The following is a 21,762-nucleotide window of genomic DNA, read 5'->3' as shown; positions in this document are numbered from 1 at the left end:
TTGTAAGAGCTCCAGCAGAAGTTTCCAGTGGTTGTTTTATGTCCTACTAGTCATATAGCCCAAGCTGGTTATCCAGTTAAGTCAGGTGTAAACCATCAACCTAACATCTCTAGACAATGCAAACAAGTTAGCACTGGTATATTTTAAATTACTAACTTGTCCACTAATCCTTATCTTGGCCAAGAAGTCAGTTCCAGGCTTACTTGATCAGTTCCAGACTTCCAGACGTCCTCAGAAATAAATGGATCTGTATAAACCCAGCTGTAAAATAACTCAATCATAAGCAGACTAACTGCTATGGCCTGGGAAAGAAGTTCCAAGTTTTAAGCCTCAAGATAATTTTATTCTTGAAGGCGACCATTCAAAAAATGACCGCCACTTGGAAAGCATGATATCAGGGAGAGCTGGAGGTCACTGTGGCTTAATGTTGAATGATGTGACCACAGACTGGCCTGGCATTCCAGATTAGCTGAAGTGGGATTAGACATTTTCAGGCCTAGATGGGCAGAACAACTTTTGTGCTTTTAAAATTGAAAGAAATCAGTTCTGCATGTCCTGAAACAGTTCTCAGCCAAGATGATTTTGCCTCCCTAGGGATATTTGAGGATGTCTTTAGACATTTTTGTTGTCATACCTGGCGTGGGTGGGTGCCGTGGGCATCTAGAGGATAGAGGTCAGCAGTGCAACTAAATATCCCTCAGTGCACAGGACAGCTTCCAACCACCAATCAACCAAAAAAAAAAAAAAAAAGAAAAGAACCATCCAGTCCAAATTACAAGGGTAATCTATAATTCACAAGGTCAATTTACAAGGTCAAGTCATTTCTCCACCACATAGTCTAGTTCAGTCTGATTGGCTTAATCACATATACGAGCCCTTCCTTAGGAGACAGGTTATTTAGGCCTAAGAAATTCCATACTGCAAAGCTAAAGACACCTGCCCAGCAGAGAATATGGAAGCCTCATCACTAATCAGAACCCACACATGATTTAGTACTGTAGCAAGCAAAACAAAGAGGAAAGGGAAAATAAAGTTTATTTTGTAGCAGGACGAGCCACAGGCAAAATTCCTCAGACACCGGTTTAAATAAGTAAGGGTTTTTTATTCAGCTGGGAGCGTCGGCAGACTTGCGTCTTAAGAACTGAGCTCCCTGAAGAAGAAATACGTGGCCTTTTTAAAGGCATACAACTTTAAGGGATCCATGTAAAAGGGTCATGATAAATCAAGCAAGCATGGAAAACATGACGAGGGGCTACATGCATCAGCTAACAGAACAAAAAGTTTTACAGTGCTTTCTCATACAATATCTGGAATTTATAGATAACACTAGTAGTTTTTGGTCAGGGGTTAATATTATCATTATTATTTTAACCACCAGGGCCAGGTGGTGGTGCCAAGGTCATCTAGCTATTTATCTTACTTCTGTTTCTTTCCAACTTTTTGCTTTCTCCCCCTCCTCCTGTCTTATAAACTAGGGAAAAGGGGAGATGGGGAAAAACCGGGAAAGGCAGTAGGAGAAGTGGTGGTCTCATTCTATATTTCCCCCGTTTGAGAATTTTCACTTTTTTTAGTGGGAGTTCTCACTCTCATCTTCACTTTCTGAGTCTCTCTGTGAGATAGAGCGATAGTGATTCATATAATATGCATGTGCTGAAGTTTTCTGATGAACCCAAGTAGCAACAAAAGTTTTTATCATTTGAAAAATCAAGGGTAATACACAGGGGAGCAGCAAGCAAGTTTCTGTTACTAGCAATACACCTACAATGAGGGTTTTAAATCTTCCTATAGCTGGAAACCATTTTCCAAATAAAGACTCTGGATCAAACTCATGCCAAACCTGTAGAGGCACATATGCCAACTTTGTCATATCCCTGACTATGTTTTCAACCACCTGTCCTTGATCATCTATTTGTAGGCAGCAATTGGTTAAGTTAAATTTTCCACAGACTCCTCCTTCAGCTGCCAGCAAGTAGTCCAAGGCCAGTCTATTCTGATAGATAGCATTTCTCATTTGGGTTTCCTGCTGAGCTAAAACAGTCAAAGCTCTGCCAGTTTCATTAGTAATTATTTCTAAGATGGCCTGCAACCGTATGATCTGATTGACCATGTAAATGGGGGTTCGGTATCCCCATGAGCCATCTTGTGCCCATGTGGCAGGCCCATAATACTGTATGATCCTTTCAGGAGGCCACTCATTATCTTTCCAGTTTCCTATAACTATGCCTCTCTTTTCTCAGGAGGCATAGGCAGGGAAACCTAGGAGCTCACCCATTTTTACAGGTAGTAAGAAAACAGACGGTTTAATAGTGCCAATAATACAACTACCTCTCCATTTATTAGGTAACTGAATGTAGGCTCTGTGCCCACATATCCAGTATAATCCAGCAGGAGCCGTCCAGTCCTGATAAGATTCTGGATGAGCCCAGGCAGTTTTTAATTTAGAAAATGTACTAAACGGGTTCTTTTCAGTGTGATTTAGGCCCCACCAAGTAATTGTTTTTATTGTGCTGTTGTACAACTTCTGTCCTATACAATTAAGCTTTCCTACAGGGATGATAAAACCTTTTCCTTCTCTAGTTATACAGTATTGTCCAATAATTGAGGTTTTTAGGACCCAGAAGTTGCTAGCTTGGGCCTTCTGAACTGGAATTATATCAGGGGCTGGATCAGTGGGCACCAACTCTCGGGCTTCCCAAGGCCATCAGTCTCCGATAGTGGTTCCTCCACATACACAACAAGAAGTAACATCAAGGGAATGAGCTACATTTTCTGCTAATTGGAGAAACAAATTTTTTGTCTTTTTCGGAAGTTCTGGTGCTGGCAGATTCAGCTCCTCATTAAAGGTTTGAAACACTGGTTTGGGAGCACGCCTGTAGACCTCCCCTCGGACTAAAATGGCAACATGGGGGGTTAACCCTGTCCCATCGATCCCCAGGGTTACACGTTCTCCCTTTTTCCAATGGGGGTCTAGGGGATTGGTGATTATTAGTTCCAGTGGGTTACAGTGACCAGCAGCACAGGAGGGGCTGGCTTCCCCCTTCTGAAGATGAACCGGGTCCTTTTTGTTCTTTTTCCAAGTAGCCCAAATAACACATGGCCAAAAGGCACAATTTTCACAAACCCCTGACTCATGACAAACATATTTATTTTCTACTCTGTAGCTCCTTTCCCAGTTAAGAGAACCACATCCTGTTCCTAGCTTGTTACTATTAATGGCTGCACAAGCATCAAATCTTAAAGTTACTTGTTTGGGGATTCCTTTTTCTTCTGTTCTAGTTATTATTTTACTTGTATCAACTAGGAAAAGGCCAGTTCTTAATCTTATTTCAAAAACGGTGGTTGCAGGGGACTCAGATGGGTTATAAAACACATCAGGTTGGTCATTTCCCAGGCTACATACCTTGTACTGAGTGGCATTATACAAACAAGTTTCTTTCAACGTTCCCATACATTCATAATAACTATAGAACAGAAAGATTGTTTTAATTTGTTGTCCTACCTCAGTGACCTGATGAATACACTGGGAACAGTCACCAGTTTGAGTAAGGTCAATTGAAGTCCTTACTGTATAAGTCCAAAATTTAAGAAAAATGAATCCCACAATGAAATTCCTCATGCTTCCGCCGTGCGTGGACCAGTCAGCTTCCGGTTGTGACTGGAGCAGTGCTTGTTGTCTTCTTCAGGATCACTCTGCAAGGGTTGTCCAGGCTTGGTCTTGCCTCCCAGGTTTCAGGCGCTGCAGGTTTTACACAGCTGTGGTGGATCCAGGCTGGGATTCCCTCTACCTTCACAGCGGTGGGAGTGGTCAAGATAACAGTCTGGAGTCCTTTCCACTGTGGGCAGAAAGAGGCTATGTTCCAGTCCTTGATCCACACTTGATCACCTGGGGAGAAAGGGTGAACTGGGGAGAATAAGCTAACAGGGCATCTCTCATTTACCCAGGCTGAGATTGTGTAATTTTCCCTAAAGCCTGTAACTGTCACTGTAACTCAATTTCACCTAACTCTCGGAGAGTGCCTGGAAGTCCCAGCAATATGGGAGGGGGCCTATGATATAATATTTCATAAGGGGAATATCCTGTTTTTAGAATGGGTACATTTAATTTTAAATAATACCATAAGGAGAGCCTATATCCATTTTAATCCTGTTTCCTGACATAGTTTCCCTAAACTATTTTTGATAGTCCGATTCATCCGCTCCACCTTTCCGGAACTCTGAGGCCGGTAGGCAGCATGTAATTTCCATGTGATCCCCAATACCTTTGCTGTCTTCTGTACCAAGTCAGCCACAAACACCGGCCCATTATCTGAGCCGATCCGTAAGGGCAGTCCAAATCTAGGAATAAGATCTCGAAGAAGCACACAGGTTACTTCACGAGGTTTCTCAGTTCGTGTTGGATAAGCCTCAACCCACCTAGAGTAGGTACACACAAGAACTAGTAAATACTTGTTACCTCCACACTTTGGCATTTCTGTGAAGTCCACCTGGAGGTCTTCAAAGGGGGCTGCTCCGTCAGCTTGTATGCCAGGTGGAACAGCTGGACCTTGTCTCGCATTGTGCTGTCAGCAGGTAACACACTGCTGCGTCACCGTTTTGGCAAGGGCTGACAAATGCGAGATGTAGAAATACAGACCTAACAACTTTTCAAGTGACTCCTGACCTGGATGGGTGGTTTCATGCACAGCCAGTACAACTGCAGCTCCTAGCATTTGTGGCACAGCTACTCTCCCATCTAGTAACCGAATCCATCCTTCCTTCATCACTTGTCCTCCCTCTGCCTGGAGAAAGTCCTTTGCTTCTTTAGAATAAGTAGGTACAAGATCAGGTGCTTGAGGGAGCAGGGGGGCTGTGACTGATGCCCGGAAGGGGGCAGATGCTGCTTTTCGAGCCTCTGAGTCAGCGCGGGAATTCCCCAAACCCACCAAGGTGGAAGCTCGCTGGTGTCCTCTGCAATGCATAACTGCCACCTTGTGAGCTTTCCATACTGCTTCTAATAATTGCAAGATGTCTTGTTGATATTTTATGTCCTCTCCCCCAGAGTTCAATAGGCCCTTTTCTTTATATAATGCTCCATGCACTTGAAGGGTTAAAAAGGCATACCGAGAATCAGTGTAAATGTTTACAGTCTTACCTTCACTGAGTTCTAAGGCCCGAATTAAAGCAATGAGTTCAGCTTGCTGGGTTGAAGTGCCCTGGGGCAACAATCTGGCTTCAACAACAGTGTCCAGGGTTACCACTGCATACCCTGCACATCTCTCTCCTTGTGGGTTGATGAAGCTGCTCCTATCCACATATAGTTCCCAGTCTACTGATGCCTAAGGCTGGTCCCGGAGGTCAGGTCTGCTAGAGTAAACTGAGTCCAACACTTCTACACAGTCATGCTTGACAGGGCTCTCTGATACCGGGAGCAAGGTGGCGGGATTCAGGGTATTACAAACCTCAATGGTTATGTGGGGATTCTCACAGAGCAAACTTTGGTACTTGGTGAGTCTAGCATTCGTTAACCAATGATGTCCTTTAGTGTTCATTAAAGTCACCACAGCATGGGGGGCCTTTATGTTCAGGTTTTGCCCAAGAGTCAGCTTATCTGCTTCTTGTACTAGCAGAGCAGTTGCTGCCAAGACCCTCAAACACAGGGGCCATCCTTTAGAAACCCTGTCTAGTTGTTTAGAGAGGTAGGCCACCAGCCTCGGCCAGGGCCCCATCTTTTGGGTTAAAACTCCAACTGCCATCTTTTCTCTCTCTGACACATACAATGTAAAAGGCTTTGTCAGATCGGGTAGCCCCAAGGCTGCGGCTGACAGAAATTTTTCCTTTATCTCTGACACATACAATGTAAAAGGCTTGCTGTTGTTGGGATCCCCATTCAAAATATTCCTGGTCCCCCCCTCTTTGTGACCTCATACAAAGGCTTGGCTAATATTGCAAAGTTTGGGATCTACAGTCTGTAAAACCCCACAGCTCCTAAGAATTCTCTCACCTGCCTTCTGCTCTTAGGCTCCAGTAGATTGCAAATGACCTGCTTTCTTTCTGATCCCAGGCTGTGCTCCCCCTGTCGAATAGTAAATCCCAGGTAACGTACCTGCTCTTGGCAGATCTGAGCTTTTCTCTTGGACACTTTATACCCACAGTCCTCCAGGTGCCGGAGTAGGGCATCCGTTCCCTTGGCGCACCCGACTGCCATGGGGTGTCCCAGCAGAAGGTCATCGACGTGCTGGAGCAACACACAGCCTAGGTCTCTGGTGGGAAACTTCTGGAGGTCTCAAGCCAATGCCTCCCCAAAGATGGTGGGGGAGTTCTTGAACTCTTGGGGAAGCTGGGTCCAAGTATACTGAGTAGTGACACCTGACTCCGGATCTTCCCACTGAAAGGCAAACAGCTTCTGGCTCTCAGGGGCTAATCTGATGCTAAAGAAAGCATCTTTCAGGTCCAAACAGGTGAACCAGGTGTCCTCAGCTGGCAGCAACCCCAACAATGTGTATGGGTTAGGTACTGTTGGATGTAAAGTCACTGTAGCTTGATTAACCAAGCACAAATCCTGTACTGGCCTGTAGTCCTTGGTCCCTGGCTTGGGAACCGGCAGGACGGGCGTATTCCATGGAGACTGACAGGAAACTATAATTCCAAAGGTTCTTAGGCACTTGAGATGGACCTGGATACCTTCAAGAGCTTCTCTGGGGACTGGGGACTGTTTTTGCCTAACCAGCTGGGCCCCAGGCTTAACTTCTATAAGTACGGGGGCTTGGTTGACTGCCAACCATGGAGGGTTGTCTTCCACCCACACTTTTGGCCACCGCTTAGCCAGAGCTGGTCTTATCTCTTGGCCCGGCTCAGTTAAGAAAAGCCTCCATTCCTCCTCTCGGGGTACTGTAAGGGTCATAATGACTCCCGTTCCAGGTAAGTTTAGCAGCAAGGAGCCGTGCTCTGTAAAAGAGATAGTGGCTCTCAGCTTGCTAAGCAAGTCCCTTCCCAACAACGGCAAGGGACAGTCAAGCATGTATAAAAACTGATGAATCACTTTATGTCCTCCTACAGTACAAGTCCGAGGCAAGCAGAAGGCTTGCTTTGCTGAAACCCCCGTGGCTCTGATTATGTCAATAGTCTTTTTGGATAAGGGGGCGACCAGGATGGTTACTACAGAATGTTCAGCACCAGTATCTACAATAAAATCAATGTCTTTACCCCCAACTGTCATCCTGACCATAGTCTCTTTGGGGGAACTTGAGCCCAGTCCCCCTCAGTCCAAAACCCTTCTGTCAGGTTGAGCAGGGCCCCTTCCTCCTTGTCTGGGGCCTCCTGCTCTGAGTATCCTTGTTTTCCTTTTAGTTGAGAGCATTTGTTCTTCAAATGTCCCATTTCTTTACAATAAGCACACTGGTTACGCTGCAGACTCTGACAGCCAGGCTGAGTTTCTTTCCTGGGGCCGCCCTTCCCTTGCCTCTTTGGGGGGACCCCTCTAATTGCTGCAGCCAACAGGTCAGCATTTCACCGGGCCTGGCATTCATTCTCTTTGCGATTTTCCTTACGGCTTACTGCATCCCTGTTTACAAACACCTGGTTAGCTATTTCTAATAACTGTGATGTATTCATCCCTGCAAACCCAGCCTGTTTCTGCAGTTTTCTTCTAATGTCTTCTGCGCTTTGACTAACTAAAGCCATGTTAATCATGTGCTGATTTTCAGGGCTATCGGGAGCAAAGGGAGTATATATACGATAGGCCTCACACAGTCTCTCGTAGAATTGTGCTGGACTTTCTTTTCCCTGAATGACCTCAGAGACCTTGTTAACATTTGTGACCTTCTTGGCTCCCCTCTTTAATCCTTCCAGGAGAGCTTCCCTGTATCGGTTCAGCCTTTGCACACCCTCTCTTTCATTTGGGTCCCACCGGGGGTCGGTTCCTGGTAACTGAGTCCTTACATACTCTTGGGGGTTTTGGCAATCAGCTGGTACATGTTCCTCTAGCCACTTGGTTGCTGCTTGGAACACTCTCCGCCTTTCATCTGTGTTAAAGAGGAACATGAGCAACTGGTGGCAATCAGCCCAAGTGGGGTTATGGGTCTGGATAATAGTTTGGACCAAATCAATTAGAGCTTGTGGCTTTTCAGTACAGGATGGGGTATAGTTTTTCCAGTTGAGAAGGTCGGCAGAGGTGAAGGGCTGGTACACAAAAATATGCCTCTCCACCATGTGACCATCCTCATCTATCCCAGTATACCGCTGCTCTCTCAGGGGAATTTGTACCCCAGTTTTGGGTCACAAATGAGCTGCCAAGGGAGGGCTTTCTCCTGAGGCTTCATCTCCTCTCTTATCTACTCTGGGTGGCCTAGGGATATGTTTATCTTGCGGAGGCACAAGTTCTGTGGGCTCAAGAGTGGGGAGCCTCTCTCCCTGGTAAGGGGAGGGCACCACTGGGATCACTGGTGCCATCTCCTGCAATGGATCTTCTGATATTGGGTCGAACAGAACTTCAGGAGTTGATTTCCCTCAGCGAGTGGAGTGGGATCCTTCCTTGGCTATCTGTCCCTTTGCTACTAGCACTGCTGCTGCTTGCCCTCTTAGCCACTGTGGGGGGTCTAGCACAAGCTGTAACCAAGCGTCTATGTATGGGAATTGGTCTGAGTGTCCTAACTTACTAGTTACCTTGTGCCATACCTTAGAAACAAGGGACCTGTCCAGGCTTCCTTCTGATGGCCAACCCACTTCTAATATTGGCCAATCTATTTCACACAAAGTTCTAAGTTTTCCTGGTGTCATAGTAATCCTATAGTCTCCATTAAATCTCTTCTTAAAATTTTTCAACATAGTTTCTAGCAGAGTGGGCTCACTTTGTGTCTGACCCATGTTTCCTATGAGACAAAACACCACGCTCACACCACACGCACACCACAAAACAAAGAACAGGTAAAAAGGGCGCACACATACCTTTTCAGTTTATACCAAACCAGAATCAAAACCAAAATCAGAGTATCCAGAAATCCGAGCCAGGTCAAAACCAAATCCAAAGTATCAAACAATTCAAGTCAAGTCAAAAACAAAAACCAAAGTGCTGGTACAGGCATACCATGGGTGATCAGGCCATGCTTCCACTCAAATGGAGTGGGCAAGTTCCAAAGACTAGCCTTACCAAGTTTCAGATGTCCGGACTTAAAGTGCCCTTTCCTTCCCAGTGTTCAGTCACTGTGTTGATCCTCCACGGGGGCCTGCTGTGCACTGCTCTGAGGAGGCATTCCACTGGGGCAATTGCCTACCCAGGAGCGCTCTCAGGGTCTGCATCGCTCAAGCTGGCCAAAGTCCCCCACAGGGATGCTCTAAAGGGCAGGCATAAGCTGCCTAAGGGGCTGCCTCGACCATCCGCTAATCACCTCGCTTCCCGGTCAGGGAACCAAGAAATGTAGCAGGACAAGCCGCAGACAAAACTCCTCAGACACCAGATTAAAGAAGGAAGAGGTTTTTTATTCGGCCGGGAGCATCAGCAGATGCTAAAAGTAAAATTTGCCATCTCACTGGCATAATTTTTGGTAGCAATGCAACCTGGATTCTAAGAACAATTTCATCAGAGAAAACTGGTCTAGAGGCTTAGAAATGACTTATTTTCTAAATTATGGGCCTAGTGATGTAAAAACCTTATGTGCCCCATTATTACTTTGTGTGCTTTAAAAGAGCCTAGTTTTTAAAACTTAACACTGAACTAATACATATGCTGAAGTCTTGAAATTTCACCCATTCTAGGTTGCAACTGTGAGAAGAATGCCAATTCCACCCAGGTGTCTCCAACCAGTTCAACAAGACACTCAGTGAGAAACAAGGGAGAACTCCAAAACCTTTTATATTTAACTCACAAGACCAAAAGAATGCAACTTTGAACAGATTTAAACTTTTATCTTACAAAGGGGGTTAATATCTGAACTTTAAATTCTGGGCTAAAATGAGAGATTAAACACATGCATCTTTATTACCTTCCCGGAACCCAGTCAAAACTACAGCAAAAAAAAATTCTTTTTTTTTTTTTTTTTGAGACAGTTTCACACTTGTTACTCAGGCTGGAGTTGGAGTGCAGTGGTGCGATCTTGGCTCACTGCAACCTGTGCCTCTCGGGTTCAAGCAATTCTCCTGCCTCAGCCTCCCAAGTAGCTAGGACTACTGGCACCGCCACCATGCCTGGCTAATTTTTTTGTATTTTTAGTAGAGACAGGGTTTGCCCTCTTGGTCAGACTGGTCTCAAACTCCTGACTTCAGGTGATCCAGCCACCTTGGCCTCCCAAAGTGCTGGGATTACAGGTGTGAGTCACCACACCTGACTATGATTTTTTAAGTAAACTTATTTTGAAATAATTTTAGATTTACAGAAAATTTGCAAAGATGGTACAGAGTTCCTGTATACCCTACACTCAGCTTCCTCTAATGATAATGTCTTACATAACCATCACATTTGTCAAAACTAAGAAATTAACATTGGTACAATATGGCCAAATAAACTATACGTATTGTTTGGATTTCACCAGTTATTCTACTAGTGTACTTTTTCTGTCCCAGGATCCAATCCTGGACACTATATTGCATTTAGTTGCCATGTCTTATTAGTATCTTAGTTTGTTCTGCTATAACAAAATACCTGAGATTGAGAAATTTATTTTAAAAAACAAAATGTCTTACAGTTCTGGAGTATGGGAAGTTCAAGACCAAGGTGCCCGCAGGTTCAGTTTTCTGGAGAGAGCTGCTTGCTCTGCTTTCAAGATGGCATCTTATTGCTGCATGCTCCAAAACATAGAAACGCCAAGTTTTCACATGGCAGGACAAGCAGGCTGAAAGCTGGATGAAGGCTCTTTTATAAAGGTCTTAATTCCATTCACTAGGGAGGAGCCCCCATGGCCCAATCACCTCTTAAGGCCCCCACCTCTTAATCCTATCACATTGGCAACACCTGAATTTTGGAGGCAACACATTCAAACCATGGCAGTGTCCTCAACTCTGAGACACTCTCTCAACAGCAAAAGGATTTTTAAAAGATAGAAACATAGAAGAACACAGTAAAGACAGAGAAGCAAAGAGTAACAAAAATGTGAAATCTGAATCATAAACCAGTAAAGGGAAGGATAAACAAACTGACGTATGTTACAAATTTTTCAAACAGCTCTATTCCTGGAAATGATAAAGCGAAGAGAGTGGGAAGAATTACTGGGAAAAACAGTATTTGAGAACCCTCGGTCCTTCTCTGCTTCACAGTGCTAGGAAACTGGCCCTCACCCACCCTAGAGGAGATCTAGAGGTTTAAACTCTAAATTGTAGTCTGCAGTCTTGAGAACGCCAGGTGCAGGTACTTTGAACCATTAAAGAAGAAATTCTGTTTAATGTTTTAGCTATGAGGAAGAGCAAGTTAATAACTCATCTGGTTAATCTTCACTTGAAACAATCTATGAATTTTTGCTGTGACAATGTGACTCAAACCACAAACACTATTATGATTACTTATCTATTTGGCTCCTTGCTAAAATATTTGTGAAGTGTAATTTATCCCTTACCTTCAAGTGAGAAATACCTTTAATGTAAGTGTAAACTTTGACTTGTATCAGTTAATATGCAATCTTTGAAGAAACAGATTTAGGGTTCTTACCTGGTCATATTAATTCCTTCACCTGGAACTATTCCACCATTGTCTTTATGCTTAGCAATATTCTATACTTCTCTGCAACCAGATCCACCCCTCCATGGCATTTATTATTTTTCAAACATATTTATGTGATTGTCTGACTTCTGGCACCCATCCATCTGTATATTGTGTATGTACATACGTATCCCTTAATCTTCTTCTGTCTAGGTTTACTCCCTAATTATCCCCTATGTACTACGTTCCTCTGTCAGAGCAAACTGCATGAACCCAGGAATCATGTTTCATGTATCTTGCTTTTCATATCATGCTTAGCAAAACTCTAAACTCACAGTATATCAATGTTTCACAAAATATGGTTTGAATTCCCTGCCTCAAATTTACCAAGGGTTTTATAAAAGCATATTAAGTTCTGATGAGGGATAGTGGCGATGGTTGCATAACAACGTGAATGTACTTTATTCAACTGGTTAAAATGGTAATCTTATGGTTAAGCATATTTTATCACAATAAAAAATGAATTTTAAAGCGCATTATTAAGCCCAGTCAATTGATGAACAAGGACCTGCAGGAACAGTGCCTGGGAACCTACATTTCCACAGTTCTCCAAGTATTTCTTATGCAACCTTGTCGGAAAAACCATCACATTAGATAGCCAGTAAATACCTGTGGTTTGCTTGAATGACTGACTGATTGATTGATTGATTGATTGACTGATTGGAGACATTGTCTCTCTCTGACACCCAGGCTGGGGTGCGTTGGTACAATTATGACTCATTTTGGCCTCTAAGTCCCAGGTTCAGGTAATTCTTCTACCTCAACCTCCTGAGTATCTTGATCTACAGGTGTGCACTATCATGCCAAGCCACTGTTTTGTTTTGGTTTTTGTTTTGTTTTGTTTCATTTTGCTTTTGTAGATACAGTGTCTATCTGTGTTGCCCAGGCTTGTCTCTAACTCCTGGTCTCAAGCGATCCTCCTACTTTGGCCTTCCAAAGTGCTAGGATTACAGGTGTGAGCCACCATGCCTGGCCTTGTGTGATTAATTACTGAGAACTTTGATCTGCATTTTGATTATACACAATGCTCAGGAAGCTAAGTAAGGCCCCCCTCAAAAAAAGACTTATCTCTATTGCCTAGAAATAATTCTCTACAAGCCCCCATTTTAAAAGCCTTTTATGAAAAGAGCTTCCTATACATATTCTCTACTTCATGAAGAGTTTATGAGGAATCATGAAAAGTATAAAAGCCTGTGAAATGAAAGTGCAACATAAATCATCAGCAACATGACCACAGACACCCAATATGTCCCTGCATGATTTTGGTCAAGTTTGTGAACCTCCAAACATTCAAGGGAAATGTTCGCAGTAGGAACAAAGATATTCTAAAGCTTTCTCATCACTCAAATTTCTATGAGTGCCACATGAGCAGTGGTTTGTTGAATTGAATGATTCAAGGTTTTCTGAATATGTTTGATGGAGATTGACTACTATATTAAACCCAGCATCTATTTTAAATGACTGAAAACCCTGAAATAGTGCTGAGACCATATTATTCTCCATCAAGCATATAGTCTGGCAGGATTTCATATGTTTAACCTCCCACCAGGCTTAAGTACCTCTAACTGCTAGGGAGATCTATTTATCTGTAGATACAAGAAATAGCCTCAGACTATAGCTGAGGGTGGCTGGTAGCCCAGAGCTCCAAATAGAAAGTTTTCAAAGGTAACTTGGGAAGATATTTGGAAAATCTGGGGCAGTATGCCACTGAAGGCAGAGCTGTAGGCAGAGTGGAAAACATTGCTCTGGAAAGCAAAATGATGAGGCTATTCAAAGCATGTAACTGGACAGAGTTACTTGACATGCATGATAAAGTCAATGTAGAAGCTAAAGTTAAATCTCAGAGATGTGAGTTGAAGAACTGAGTGAATAGAGGTATCATCTATAAATACAAGGAAGTAAGCGGAGGATTAAGGCTTGGGTTAGAAAAGTAATAAGCTTGTTCAGAAGCAGAAAATACAACGGTGTTTGCCAGAGGCTGAGGGGAGGAAGATGGGAGGAAAAGGTAAGTTTTTATTCAATGGGGGTAGAGTTTCAATTGTGCAAGATGCAAAAGTTCTAGAGATCTGTTGCACAACAATTAACACTGCTATACTGTATATTTAAAAATGGTTACCATGGTCAATTTTGTGTTTTTACTACAATAATAAATACAACAATAAAAATAATAGGCTTGTATAGATTGACTTAGGGACAGTGGCCTATGGTAGGCAACATCTTACAGCTCTTCTTCATACTGATATTCGACAGATTGATCTTAAATTCATATTACAGCTTGAACAAATAGGTAATTTTGTATCACTGTTACCTGGCAGGGGTAAACACTCAGAAAAATACATTTATTCTCATCATCCACAATTATACTGAGATTCCGCAGAGGTGTGACCACACATTTAGTGCTGTCAAGTGTATAATATTTGATAGATAATAGTCCTTCCTGGAAAGCATTTAAAAGATCATAATTTTTAAAAATCATTTTTTTACCATTTGTCTGACTAAAATTATAACTTATCCTGAGCAAGTGGTTTTAAGTTGGCCTGAAATAAGAGGCCACTCTAATAAATTCTCTCAACCACCTCGTTCCCACTTGAAACAGATGTCTGGGTTGAAAAATATTCATGGTTATGTTTCAAATATATTTAAGCACTGAACCAAAAATAATAATATTTTAGATAAGAATATAGTAATAACCCACGCTTCTGTGCTGGTTATATTCTACCATTTGCTAAATTTAAACCCTTTGCTTTAAAACCTTAACATGTCAATGAAATATTTTTAAAATAATATTGGAAGATATAACTTACTGGCCACTTAATACGCCTCACAACAGTCCTTCAAGTTAAGATTTATCCTGTTTCACAGGAGGAAACTGAGGCTCAAAGGGATTAAGTAACTTAATCAAGTCACACAGCCTGAAGGCAATAGATCCTAACTTGAAAGCTAGATCTGCCCAACTTCAAAGCCTGTCCTCTTTCCATTTCTCAGCCCTGCTTATAAGGAAGTTTTCAAAACCCTTGGAATCATGTATAATGGATTAGAACCAGTAAACTTGAAATAATTTCTAACATTCTTTGGTTACATCTATAAAACATCTAGGCACTTAGATGTTGAAAACAGAAAAGTTTTAAACAATTAACAGTGCCAGAAATAGCAGCCAGAACGGCTCTACAATTGATTACTTTACTACTCATCTAGGTCTATACTTATTAAACCTAGTAGTAAATAGAAAATTGAGAACTACTAAGTCATTCTGAAATGTGTTGACCACGTTAATCTTCTGTTTCATTAAACGGAATTCACCAAACACTTTTGATCATGTACAACTTTTGGTTAAAAACAAAACAACAACAACAAAAAAGCCTCTATTTGCTGGTTATCTATTGTTACATAGCAAACTACTGAAAAATTTAGTGCTTGCAAACAACCACCATATTATTATGGCTCACAATTTTGTTGGCCCTGCTGGAATTCAGAAATGGCTCAGCGGGGTGACTCTTCTCCTTAGATAGGGTCTCTCAGTGGCATTCACCTAATGACTCAGTCGGACTGGTCTGAGAGGGGTTCAAGACTACTTCAGTCACATGCCTGGTGCCTTGTAGGGGACAGTTGGAATGTGGGGTTCATCTGGGTCCTTCTGTCTGTCATGAGATCTGAGGCCCTTTCCACATAGTCTCCCCAGCAGGGTCATCACACTCCATCATGTGACTCAAGACTTCATGAATGAGTCTTCTCTAAAAGCTGAAGTGCAAGCTGCCAGTCTCATAAGGACTGGCCACAGACACTGACATACCATCACTTCCACTATATTCTGTTGGCCGAAGTAGTCACAGAGCTGGCACAGATTCAAGGGGAGACAATACAGATCCCCATCTCTCAGTGAGAGGAGTTTCAAAAACTTTGAAACCAACTTTAATCTGCCATACCATATTACAAATATATAGTTGTACTACTAAACATTGCATGAACCATCACAAACACACACAAAATAGAAAATGGTTAGGGAAGAAACAAACACATAAATATGCTAACATTTTCTTCCCATGGTGTTTGAATCATTTTGTACATCTCCTAAGGTGAACACACATCCACTATGCAATCTACTCTTCTACCTTCCTGTATCTCTATTCCTTAATTCAGCAAATATATAAAGAGAGTACCTTACATGCAAAAGACATATTACACACTGCTGAACCAATGAATAAATACGAACTTCTCTCTTCAGGAATTTACAACCCAGTGGAAGAGAATGACAGTAAATAATTACAACTTGCTTGAAAAATATTGCTAACTAGACCTAGAGGAGTTAAGGAAGCAGACACAAACCAATCTTTCTGGACACTATTTTGTATGTCATTGTTTTCCTGAGTGGGCCATAGTTCTGCTGACCCCAAAAGACTACAAACTCCCTGAAGACAGGACAATGTGTACATTCCTTTTGCTGTCCTATACTAAATGCTCAGCTAATATTAGAATTGATAGAAGTAATTGATTAGATCTTTTTGCACCTAGGGTGAAAAATGGTCCCTCTAACCACAATCAAATTGTTGGTTAAAAGGGTGGGGAAATGGATAACAGTACAGAAGTAATCAGTCCAAATTTATTAACACTCATAGAAATATAATAATGATTTATACTGACAGCACTTAAGAGATTACAATAAGCTTTTACATGCATTAAGTAACCAAGATATTAAGAACAAATTTTTGGCCAGGCACAGTGGTTCATGCCTGTAATCCCAGCACCTTGGGAGGCTGATGTGGGCAGATCGCTTGAGGCCAGGAGCTCCAGACCAGCCTGGCCAACATGGCAAAACCATCTCTCTACAAAGAATACAAAAATTAGATGGGCATGGTGATGGGCACCTGTAATCCAAGCTACTCAGGAGGCTGAGGCAGGAAAATTGCTTGAACCCAGGAGGTTACAGTTGAGCCAAGATCGTGCCACTGCACTTCAGCCTGGTTGACAGAGCCAAAAAAAGAAAAAAAAAATCTAAATAAGTAAAACAGAATCTTTTTTTCTTTTCTTTTTTTTGAGACAGTCTCACTCTGTCACCAGGCTGGACTGCAGTGGTGTGATCTCGGCTCACTGCAACCTCCGACTCCCTGGTTCAAGCAATTCTCCTGCCTCAGTCTCTTGAATAACTGGAACTACAGGCAGCCACCATCAAACCCAGCTAAGTTTTGTATTTTTAGTAGACATGGGGTTTCACCATGTTGGCCAGGATGGTCTTGATCTCCTGACCTCGTGATCCTCCCGCCTCAGGCTCCCAAAGTGCTGGGATTACCGGCGTGAGCCACTTTGCCCAACAGAAAAACAGGATTTTCTATATTCTTCTTAATAGTACATTGCAGAATATTCATCCTCATATCATTTGATTACCTTGTTCATCTGTAGGTTTCTAAGATGTACATATACAACCAAAATGTCTTAGAGGACCATGGAAAGAAGGGGGAAGAAGGTAAACCATTTCCTTCCTGTTTGTGAAACAGTTAGGCCCACCTGTCATAAGTAACCATCTTTACTTTCTGAATCTACCAAGAACTAAACCTGACAACATAGAGTTTGACTGCAGCATGAGGGCCAACAGATAAAATATTATCACTGTCATCAGCCAGTGGTTACTGAGCACTTACAGCACTCAAGATACAGTGTAGTGATAGACACTGTGAGACTCTTGATAGAGTAAGGTGGCAGAAGGGATCATTGAGGATGGCCCTGGAGACCTTTTAGAACAAGTTAGATAAAGCATCTGTCTAAAGTGATTTAGGTGGAGCTGGGCCTAGAAGCACAAGTGAAATGCATGATGTTTCAGGTCACCAGCCTTCTGTCTTTCTATGACATTTATAAAAAATGAGAGAATTGTTCACTTTTAGAGCTAGAGAGGTTTGATCTATTCCAACCCTCTCATTTTATGCTAAGGAGACTGAGGCCCAAAGAAGTGAATTGACTTGCCCTAAGATACCTGGCTCAAAGTTACCAAGTCTCCTGGTTCTTGTTAATTCCACATTCTTGGCATCACCTCCCCCAAGCCAACTTGAATATGTGACTTTGGAGTCACGCTAAGAAGACTCAGATGTAATGATTCTATGAAGCAGTCTCATAACACTTTACCTTTGCAAAGTAAAATGTTTATGAAAGAAAGCTTTAACTCTGTTTTCAAATGAAGAAACTGAAGCTTAATTGATGAGTTTAATTGATGTCAGTCAATGACAACGAGACTTGAAATACATGAGTCCTGATTCTGGGACCTGTGGTTAGTATCATAGTCATAGCTACTACATGAAATGCACACATTTAAGGATCAGTAGCAGAGGTGAGGCTGAGTGTTCCAACACTGCGGGCAGCCCAGGCTATTAGTAGTAGCAGAGCTCAGAATGGAAAAGCAAGATGTGTAAGGAATGCTCTGATTTCAATATTTCAGTCCATGTATCTGCTCCTCGTTCTATTCCTTGTTCCCTCTTTCATGACACCTAGATCTCCTTTGGTATTTAAAACAATAAATTTAAATCACCTCCCTTCTTTTTAAAAATCCTATCCTCAAACAAAATCTGTCAGATACAAAATATTCTTTATTTGCAAGGATCCAAGCTCTTACCTGTGCTAAGTTCTCCCACTATCACTGAGAATGAGTCATGAGGTCCTGTTTCATCTTCTCTTCTCTCGGTAACACCTGGCATCAACTGTAGGTGATTTTCAGAACCGTCTCAGCCCTGAAACACTAACATCATTTTGGCAATCAAACAGCTTTTATTATGTTGTAGCTCTATTTAGATATCATAGGCCTTTAATTTTTCTTCCGCATTGGCCATTGCTCCAGTAAAGTTCCAACTATTGATTCATCCTCCATAGGCTCATCCTCATACTGACCTGTGGCTCAAGCTTCCCATTGCCATCTTCCCTTCCTACACTTTCACTGTATCCTTTAGAAGCTCTATTCCATTATCAATAATTTTGTATGCCCTCAATCTCTCTGTGAAGGGCATTCACTCCACTTTTTGCCACAATTGAATTCTGACATTTTCTCCAGGATTTCCACCTCTTTCCTGTTTTCAAGTAACTTGGAACTTCTATGCATCATTTTGCAGACCTCTGAAGTGAAGTCAGTTCTCTTATCTATGACCACATGGCAGAGCCAGCATTCTCCTAGTTGCTTATCCCCAGTTTAAAGCCATTACCCATCCACTTTCTGAAAAACCCTCTCATCAGTGACAAAACTGTCACTACAGATTTGTTTCATTTCTAATATCCTCTGTCATCACCAGCACCCTCTCAGATTGATTGGTTAGTTCCTGGACCTTTCATCATCCATCTGTTTTTCTCTAAACCCTCCACCAACACGGGGGACATCAGATATGTATATAGGTGAGTTTCTGAGACCTCACGCTTCCTTGAACTTTTCCACTCCAATGAATTTATCATCACTCTTCCTCAGCTGTGCACCCCTATGACCACAGCTTGGAACCTGTTAGCACCAGGATTGCTCTATTGCATTAAACTTAAACTCTAGCTATTCACTATGACACTTACCTCTAATCCTGTCAATTCTCTCACTTGTCTTCTCCTACTGCACTTACTCTCTGAACTCATCATAAGCTCCAGTCTCTTAACTTTTCCGTTTTCAAGTAACTTGGAACTTTCATACATCATTTTCCTCCTTACAAGGCAGGACCTTGTACAATTCACATATCCACTCTGAACAACATGGTCACTTGCTCTCTTGTCTTATTGTCTTTCCAATGCACTTTTCTGACAGAACCTGGACATGGATTAATCCAGTTATCAATCTCTTTGTCTCCCTCAGGAGAGTTGGAGGCAAGGTTGGGTTGATTTCAGGCTGGGACTCAAGTATGTCTGAATCCTCCTTTACCGTTGATCCCTTCCCCAACCCCTGCACAGAAAGAGCCACAGCAGAATGGGAGTTAAATGTATCTTCTGTTAATAAGTAAATACTTGGTGACTTCCACTAAGGGATTCCTTGTTAAAAGCTTACAGAAGATTTGAACACGGAAGCTAAGATGGGAAGTTAATGTTGGGGTTACCCTATCCTCAGGGATACAGAAGCAGTGACCTCCACCAGGTTTCTTGGTCAACATGCTAACTTACTAGAAGACAGCAAAGAGAGTTACTATTGTAGGATGCTTTCATAGGATATACCTTGTCTATGTGGATTGCTTGTTGCAAATACAACTGGAATATATAGATTCACAGGATGCTGCTGGCTGTAAAACAGAAGTTAGTCAAGAAATCTTTCTACACAAGCAACAAACCAAGCATAAAAACTAAGGAACTGTAAATAAAAGTGGCTTCATTTGAGCTGACATATACTTCTAAAATTGTTAGTCCTCACCTTTTCTTCCAACACTAAAAATGTCCCTGTACAGGGAAAGTAGCTTTAGGAAGCTGCATATGTCAGGTTCAGGGTCCCTCTGAGAGAAAATAGCTTTAAATTTTCACTAGTAAAGCTTGTTTTTGGATAAGACATATAATTAGCAGGAGTTTGCTTTGATAATCCAACCCTTTGTAGTACTGCAAAAGTCTTAGTGACACCTTTTTCATTCTCCTCCCTGAATCTAAGATGACAAAATCTATAGTTTCAAGGTAACTGAAACTATACAGTAAATGAATACATGAAAAGACCTGGAGATTTGGCCAGTACTGACCAAGCAGGTGAGATCTGTCAGAGGTGTCAGGTAGAAGAGGTACTATCCGGCCTGATCAGGTAGATTTGATAATGAACATTTGTACTTATCCCTGACTGCATGTGCTTTCTTGATGGACAAAGTATAGAAATCAAGAAGAGGAGTGCATAGGTAAACTCCTGCTCTAAGGCACAGTAACACTACCCATTGAAAAATAGGGCCCTGACAATGCCACACTGGGTTCTGGCCAATCATATAGGGTGCACCTCCTCTCTTAGAGAGGGGTGGGTACTTGCAAAGCAGTAGGTAGAAGGAAAAAAATGTTAAGTAGAAAAATTAAATGCTCTTTTTCCTATATCAATCAGGGTTATCCAGAGAAATTTAAATAATGGAAGATGATAAATAGATAATAGATATAGATAGCTTTTTTTTTAATTGGCTCATGAGATTGTGGAGTCTGGCAAATCTGAAATTCATAGGGAGGCAGCAGGCTGGAACCTGAGACAAGCATTGATGTTGCAATCTTCTGTCCAAAAGCCGTAGTTCAGGTAGGCAGTTGGAAACTCAAGCAAGAGCTGATGTGGCACTAGTCTTGAGTCTAAAATTTGTGGCTTAGGCCAGAAGGTTGAAAACTTAGGTAAGATTTGTATGTTATAGTCTTGAGGCAGCATTCCTCCTCTGGGAAACAGTGTTTGTTCTTAATGTCTTCCACTGATTGGGTAAGGCCCACCCACATTGATGAAGGTAATCTCTTTCACTTAAAAATCAACTAATTGTAGATGTTAAACACATTTACAGGTACATGATGGGACAGAGCAAGATAGCCGAATAGGAACAGCTCCAGTCTCCAACTCCCAGCATGAGCGACACAGAAGACAGGCGATTTCTGCATTTTCAACTGAGGTACTGGGTTCATCTCACTAGGGAGTGCAGGACAGTCAGTGCTGATCAGCTGCTGCAGCCCAACCAGAGAGAGCTGAAGCAGGGCGAGGCATTGCCTCACCTGGGAAGCGCAAGGGGGAAGGGAATCCCTTTTCCTAGCCAGGGGAACTGAGACACACAACACCTGGAAAATCGGGTAACTCTCAGCCCAATACTGTGCTCTACCAAGGATCTTAGCAAACGGGCACACCAGGAGATTATATCCCACACCTGGCCGGGAGAGTCCCACGCCCACGGAGCCTCCCTCATTGCTAGCACAGCAGTCTGCGATCTCGCGGCAAGGCACCAGCGAGGCTGGGGGAGGGGTGCCTGCCATTGCTGAGGCTTAAGTAGATAAACAAAGCAGCTGGGAAGCTGGAACTGGGTGGAGCTCACAGCAGCTCAAGGAGTCCTGCCTGTCTCTGTAGACTCCACCTCTGGGGACAGGGCATAGCTAAACAACAACAACAAAAAAAAAGCAGCTGAAACCTCTACAGATGCAAACGACTCTGTCTGACAGCTTTGAAAAGAGCAGTGGAT

The 21,762-nt window shown here is 42.5% G+C and overlaps 1 protein-coding gene across 1 annotated transcript; it reads right to left on the bottom strand.

The window, feature by feature from the left end:
- Positions 1-1,091: 1,091 nt before the first annotated feature.
- On the bottom strand, positions 1,092-10,799 carry LOC123570026 (endogenous retrovirus group 3 member 1 Env polyprotein-like). The gene is made up of 2 exons (XM_065533790.2): positions 10,654-10,799; positions 1,092-3,883 (listed from the first exon to the last, which is right to left on the bottom strand). The coding sequence occupies exon 2, from the start codon at positions 3,614-3,616 to the stop codon at positions 2,702-2,704; it is 915 nt and encodes a 304-aa protein (XP_065389862.1). The 5' UTR covers positions 3,617-3,883; positions 10,654-10,799; the 3' UTR covers positions 1,092-2,701.
- Between the last annotated feature and the right edge of the window lie 10,963 nt (positions 10,800-21,762).

Source organism: Macaca fascicularis, chromosome 18 (assembly GCF_037993035.2).
Source record: "Macaca fascicularis isolate 582-1 chromosome 18, T2T-MFA8v1.1".
NCBI lineage: Eukaryota > Metazoa > Chordata > Mammalia > Primates > Cercopithecidae > Macaca > Macaca fascicularis.
Note: the sequence above shows the minus strand (reverse complement) of the source record. Positions and strands in the feature narration are given on the sequence as shown.